At 23.7% G+C, this 8,015-nt stretch overlaps 1 protein-coding gene across 1 annotated transcript; it reads right to left on the reverse strand.

Moving 5' to 3' along the window:
- Positions 1 to 4,942: 4,942 nt before the first annotated feature.
- On the reverse strand, positions 4,943 to 6,196 carry LOC106334038 (probable F-box protein At4g22060). The gene has a single exon (XM_013772402.1). The coding sequence runs from the start codon at positions 6,168 to 6,170 to the stop codon at positions 4,986 to 4,988; it is 1,185 nt and encodes a 394-aa protein (XP_013627856.1). The 5' UTR covers positions 6,171 to 6,196; the 3' UTR covers positions 4,943 to 4,985.
- Positions 6,197 to 8,015: the final 1,819 nt, after the last annotated feature.

The raw sequence follows: 8,015 nt of genomic DNA on the forward strand, positions 1-8,015 counted from the left end.
TTCCTCCGTTTTTTTGTCGAACCAAACGCCAACGCAGGCGCAAATCGCAGACGTAAATTGATTTTCGATTTTTTTTTTTTTTTTTTTGAATTTGATTATACTATGCTGCAACTCAAGAGCCAAGACGGTATTTATAGACCATGAAATATTTTTCATTTGGAATTTTTTTCAGATTGATCCAAATTGAATTGCGTGTGTTGAATTTGATCCAAATTGTAATATTTTTCATGTGGAAATATTGACCAAAAATTTAGCATGTTTGTACTTATAAGATAATATCATTTTGTTCTATTTCTGTCTATATATTTTTTTGACCAATTTTGTCTTTATTGTCCTTTGTATTTATCAAAATTAATGAAATAAAATAGTTCTACAAACCCCCAAAAATATGAAAATAGGAACAATTCAAAATATTCTCATCATTGTAAGTAGCATTTTGTCGGAAACTAAAACTTGTTAAATAAAAATTTCAAACTTTGTTATAGTAGATTTTATATTATACAGAAAATGACATTGTAAAAATTAAATTCTACGTTTTTTTAGCTAATCTGATTTTATTAGAATAAGTAATCTCTAGATTTTTTTTTTACTTTTTTTAACGCTTGTAATTCAATGTTCTAAGATTAGTTGATTTTAATTTAGAACCTCTTGTCTTATTTCTACACCGAGTAGAAATTGTAATCTATGGATAATCATTATCCGAAAATATGAAAAGTACCGTTATCTAATCACTTGTATAATCATGACCAAATATCCTAATATATGGAATGTACAGTTACCAAATATTTTGAAGATATATACAAATCTTTCCTATTTTCATATTTGAGTACAATCAATTCTTAATAAAAAAATTGTAAATCCTTTATACAATCATGACTAAATATCCTAAAATATGAAAAGTATAGTTACCAAACATTTTGAATTTAAGATATATGCAAATCTTTTTTATTTTCATATTTGAGTACAATCAATTTTCGTATTACAATTTTTTGAAAAAATCGCTTTTCTTCATTCTAGTGAAATAATCCCATTGATTTTAAGTTTTTAACACACTCTTCTTCTTTTTTTAATGATGTACTATGTGATTTTCCCGCACTCATGCACAGGTATAAATATTTATAAAATAAATATACTATAATAATAGATTTTCTTTTTAATTTTAAATCAATTTATAATTTGTATGCATAATTTAAATTAATAATACTATATTACATTAATTAGACATATGATTTTAGATATGTTATATCTAGTCGGTTTAGTTGTTTTTATTGTCGATTTAGTTATCATTTGGGTATATTATATTGCATCTATTTGTATGGATTCAATTATAATATTTTTATTTTAAATATATTAAAATTATGATTAATTTCCTTATTTGCATTTATTTTAAGTATATTAGATTGCATCTGCTTTTAATTTACGTAAAGATATATAAATATATTTGAGCAAAATTATGTATAACTTAAAATATATTATGCTTAGCATGAAATATAAAATAAACTTTAATATATGTAACTTAATATATGTAAACTATGATATACGTAAATTAATATAACGATAATATTCTACAGTCTCATGCATATATATACATTTTACAAAAGAACTAAATTATAACAGTTAGTAAATATTTTATTTTATTTTTAATATGTTTTGAGTCATCATATAATTTACATTTATAAAATAAATTATTATTATAAAATTATATATTCTTATTGTAGTTAAGTTTATGATTTTAGATATAAGTTGGAGTAGTCGAGTCACTCATGTTGTGAGTATATTGAGTTAAATATATTCTTTCAAATTCAAACTGAAATATAATTATTTTTATTATAATTATGTAAAATTAAATTAATTTTATTTATCGTTTAAATGTGCATGTAGTTTCATAATATTTATCAAATTATATGTTTATGTTTTTTAAAACGAAATATCAAAAAATAAAGCGATGATCAATATGAATTTACATACATAAGTAACTAATACAATTTTGGAAGCTCATTAACATATATCAATATTTATAATAATTAAAATATTTTATAAACTATAATTAATTTTATGTCATACATTTATTAAATGGTAAACTCAAATTTATTTTAAATAAAAATGAGAATTCAGATTTGCTCTGATATTGTAATTATATCATATTAACTTCCTCAAACATAAAATTTAAAACCAAATTGAATATCATGAAAACAAATAATTTTAATAATGATAAAATATAATACATCTACCTCGTTAAAGCATATAGTGTTATGTTATTTTAAAATATTTTTTAATTATTTGATCAAAAGATATTTATTGTTGATTTTTTTTAATATCACTTAAAAATAAGCAGTTTAAAAAAATTGTGTGATTATACTTTAAAAATCATATTATATAAGTAAAACATAATTGATAAAAAATTTTACAGTAATTGAATGATATTATTGTCAACTAAATATATGAAAAATAAATTAAATATTTTAATAATACTAATTATAAACTATTTTTTGTCAACTAAACATATATCAGTTTATTTTACTTAATTATTTTATGTAATCATTTAAGAAAATAGATAGATATATAAAAATTATTTCTATTACTTTGAAAATATATATTTTTTGTATTGTTCAAAATTACGTTTTAAAATAAATATTAATGTCAAGATTATGTGTGTGAATGTTGTTTTATGAAATCACATTATATGCAATTATATTTTTTCATCTAACAAAATATAGATATAAAGAAATATTTTATTACTTCAAAAGTATATTTTATGTTATTTAAAAATATTTTTAAATGGAATATTTCTATTTTGTGAATTTTCTTTTTTAATGAAATCTTATTATATATACATATATTTTCGTTTTTTAATTTATTTTTTTAATTTTATTAATGTTTCCTTTTTATTATATATGTGATTTGGAAAATTTAAAACATGAAACTAAATAAAAAATTCAATAATAGTATTTAAATGTAATATTGTTAATATAAAATACAAGAAAAATAAATAATAAGTAAATATAGTATAAAAGAAATAAAAAAATATTACATTAAATATATATCGTAATATTATCATTGATAAAAAACCAAGAAATTTAGAATAAATAAATATAAAAATAAGAAAAATAAACATTAAGTAAATATACAATATAAAAAATGAAAAAAGTAAATTAAATATATATCTGAAAAATGTATAGTTAAATAAATAAAAGTGAATTTACATTATAAAAATATTAAATTAAAAATCAATTATAATGTTATAATAATTAAATATTAAATATAAAAAACAAAATTATAAGTAAATATACAATATAAAAAATACAAAAAATACATTAAACCTCGGTTCGAAAATATATAATAATATAAATAATAATTAAATATATAATATAAGAAATATTACATTAAATATCTATCGTAATATTAAAATTTGATATAAAACAAAACAATTAGATAAGTAAATATACAATATAAAGAAAAATGCACAATAAGTAAATATACAATATGAGAACTGAAAAAACTAAATTAAACATCTGTCTGAAAAAAGTATAGTAAAATAAATAATTAGTAAATATAGACTATAAGACAAAAAATATTAGTATAAAAATAAATAATAAGTAATATTATTATGATATTTTATTTTTATTCTAATATTCTAATAGATATATATAGTATATAAGAAAAAATAAATAATAAGTAAATAGTATATAAAAAATAAAATATTATATTAAATATATATAGTAATATTATGATTGATATAAAAGCAAGAAATTTAGAATAAATAAGTATACAAAATAAGAGAAGATAAACAATAAGTAAATATACAATATAAAAAATAGAAAAACTAAATTAAACATTTATCTGAGTTAAACATTTATTAAAGAGTAAAAATACATCTATGCTATAAGGTTAAATAAACTAGACTTAGGGTTTAGAGTTATGGGGCGGAGTTTTGTGGATATGATTTCAAATTTTGAAAAATAAAAAAGAAATATTAAAATTTTCAAAATAAAATGGGTTATTTTGGTCATTTTTTTATTGATGACTATTTTGTGACAAAAACTTAAAAACGACTATTTGAAAGAATTTCCCTACAAATTAAGAAAAATTAAATAATAAGTAAATATATGATATAAAAAATGGAAAACTATATGAAACATCTATATGAAAAAATGTGTAGTTTTCTGTTTTTTCTAAAGAAATAACTATTCACACAAACATACAATTTAGAATTTTGTTGTTATTCAGAATACAACATCCAAATGAATAGCTATATAGTTAACATTTAAAAATCAAAATAGCTCCGCGCGTAGCGCGGATTAACTCATAGTTCATTAAAAGTATCAACGTAATCAACCGTCGTGAGAGTTAACGTGAGCGCGACACATAAAAAACTGACTTCTCAAATAATATTATAGAGATATCTATGCGTCATGTGGTGCATGAGCACGGGTGAATCAACAAGACGAGGATTCTCCGTTGAGGGTATTATTTTGGGTTAGGATGTCGTGTTTAGAGTCTAGATTTGGAGAATTAGAGATTTCATTCAGGCCGGGTTTAAGAAACTATTTTCGGGTTTAGCGAACTGTTTTCGGTTTGAAAATTGTGTTCAAACAGAAGGTATTGTGTTTAAGCCAAGGCATCAATTCAAAATCTATTGGTTATTCAAAACAGTAAAAATATACTGGTTATTCAAAAATAATAATTTACCAACCATAAACAAAAGATTTGATAACGAAGACGTTGCAGATAGCACAAACCAAATCCAAGATGATGTATATGAGAAAATTATAGCAGGAAGATAAATATGTTTGGAGTTGAGACTACAACAACCCATAGAGTAATCCAAAACTCGTTTTTAATCTCCTAGAAAAAACGAAACAGAGAGAGCTGAATATATAGATAAAGCAGAAGGCAGATCGATCTTCTCATAGGTGAACATGGTAAATTTAACGCTCACTTGCAAAATAATTGAAAAGGTACACTAATAGAGTTGAGATTCCCAATCACATTTGTTTGAAATTTGGGACAAACCATCGAGCATTAGATAATTGAATGGACGAAAAGATACTTGGATGTGGTCTTTCAATTTCTTGTGTGCCAAGATTGAAGATAAGTATATCTTTTTTACTCCAAAAATGACCCAAATCAGAATCACAATAGTTATTATGATTGCCGCTGAAATATATTGAGTTTCCATTGACTCCTTGGATGGTGTTGGCAAGCGTAACGGTGATACCAAGATCCAAAAATATTGCTTCTTCCTCTTCCAAAGAATCAAGTTTCTCCCACTCGCTATTTGATGAATTCATCTTGTAGATGCGGAAGTACCAAACGTCAGAATTGCACAAAACTATGCTCTTAACCCTCAGAACTTCACCAGTCACTCTGACTACAAGATTTTCAGTCTTGATCTTCCTACATACATGAAGAGGAGCATCATAGTAGAAAACATCCTCTGGTTTTTTCGAATAATCATAGTTAACTTGCGTCTCGAATACTTGTCGCGGGATATCTTGTGAAAAATCCAAGACTTTGACATCACGAGAGCTAGTATACAAGTAGAGTCTATGATCTGTGTATACCATGTCAAAATTAAAGTTGAAAAGCTCAATTCGTTTCCAATATTTATCACCTTTTCTGGAATAAACCAAAAAACGGGCTTGGATTATCCATATAATCACATAATCTTTGGTTTTCTCGTCAAACCAGAATAGAACATCTCTGTTGTCTTGTAATCTTACAAGAAACATATCATCTTCAGTCTCTACAATTCTAAGTTGAGACTTCATGGAAGGCAGATCGATCTTCTCACAGGTGAATATATTCAAAATGTATAATATATTGTATTGATGATCGTCTTGCATCAAGAGCCAACTTCCATAAGTAGCCAAACAATTACTATTTGCAAAGTTGACCCCTAGATTTTGAATTCTATATAACTTGTCATCCTTTTCCTCGGAATCAAACAAGAGGCAGCAATCTTTACCTTCTTCTGGAAATAGAATCAACCAAGGGTTTTGATTGTTTGGTGAAGTTTGTTTGGATGCATAGTGCCAAGATGAACAAACAGATTTAGCCCTTTGAAAATCTGCAAAACCAAGATGTTCTAAAACCAACTGCATGAGATCTGAAGGAAGTTTGGACCACCTGCTTGGTTCCATCTCACCACAACTCACTACTTGGGACATTTTAGAAACTAGGAAAGATCTACCTATCTCTCCTTTTTTTTGGGTCATTACATTTGAGAGCTCCATCTCTTTATATAACTTTAAGCATGCACTACTCCAATCTATAAAAAGATGTAATATCTCACGGTAATCAATTTTTTGAAAAGCAAAATTTAATTCTTTCTCGATTTAATAATATACTTGGAAATCATAAATTGGATGCATGTCCACAAGAAATGTGTAGATAGTAATTTTTAATTTGTTTAATTAAGTAAATTTTCATAAAGAAAAAATTGTAATTTAATATTTTGATAAAAAAATCACGGATGCATTATGTAAGATATACATCCATATATTAAGTTTATAATTTAGAAGGAAAAAATATTTTCATAACTTTTGACTTTCATTTTGATTTTAAAAAAAATAGATAATCTGATATCTGAACCTAATTAACTACACAATTTGGTCATACAACTCAAATTTTCCAACTGTAAAAGAAAGATCTTGTAGGTGTGTGATTGGATTCGTTACTCTTCATGATCATCTTTACCATTACCACTCAATCCTCATTCCATACGATCAATTTTCACATCATTAACCAATAGTACATCTCACTCATCAAATCAATGACAAAGAAATTTGTTATATTGACCGTATACAACTCAATCCCAACTGTAAAAGAAGATCTTGTAGGTGTGTGATTCTTGTCTTTTTTTTAGATTTGAGATTATATGTGGATAGTCTGACGTATACCGCAAAAAGTATCAACATCTATACTATTATTTGAAAAGTGATTTGACTTATTTGTCATGTTTTCCATGATTTTAGTATATTTTGATTATTATCATATTTTCAATAATTTTAGTTAATAATTTTTTTTATTTGTTATATTTTAATTATCTTAATTGAATCATTAGTTTGAATAATGGATCTATATTATTATTTAAAGCTTAAAAATCATAATCTATATAAATATTTGATATTATTTTATTTATTGTAAACTAAATGCTTAATGTCTGATTTTGCTGATTATATAATATTTGACGTTAAGTTTATATGGGAAATCTGCTTTAAACTATTACAAAAGTTTAACCATGCTAAGGGACATAATATAATGATACCTTTGATTTTGTATTGGTGGATGTTAGCGTCAGTAGATACATGTATATATGTATTTTCTGTTCATTGATGGACATAATGAAACCTTTGATTTTGCAATACATATTGATATTCATTGACTATTTTGAAACCCTTGATTTTTCAATACGTATTGACATGTTCTTGACTCTTGAAATTTAATAGTTAGTTATACTATTATATTATAAAGTTTTGAAATATTGATTGTTTTCTAATAATATACGGTGAGAAGATAGATCAGAAATTAAAGAGGAATATTGCTGATGGCACTAAAAGAAAATTTGCTAATCCCCTATATCCCCTATATATTATTTGTGAAACATTACAACTTCTTTTTGTAGTCACATGTCATCACTAGGATCATTCTTAGAATTACTAGAGAAATAGGTTGGTCCATCTAATTATATAATAAACTTTTTATTAAACTAACCATAAATTCATTATTAATATTCATTTATCAAATTGAAATTATTATATATTCTTTCCTTAAATAAAACCTACGGAATTGCCTAATGTGGGTAAAGTATATATGACAATTAATGATTTTAAATAAAAAAGATCTGATAAAAAAATGTATCTTCTATCAAATTTGTTTAATTTAAAACTATTAAAATAACTTTAAAAAAAACAAAATAACCATATTATAAAAATTTAGATTTTTCTGTATATTTTATATTTTGAATTTTAAAAAATGACTATAAATTACTAAAATTGTTAAAAGTCTCACAT

This window comes from Brassica oleracea, chromosome C3, assembly GCF_000695525.1.
Source record: "Brassica oleracea var. oleracea cultivar TO1000 chromosome C3, BOL, whole genome shotgun sequence".
Lineage (NCBI taxonomy): Eukaryota > Viridiplantae > Streptophyta > Magnoliopsida > Brassicales > Brassicaceae > Brassica > Brassica oleracea.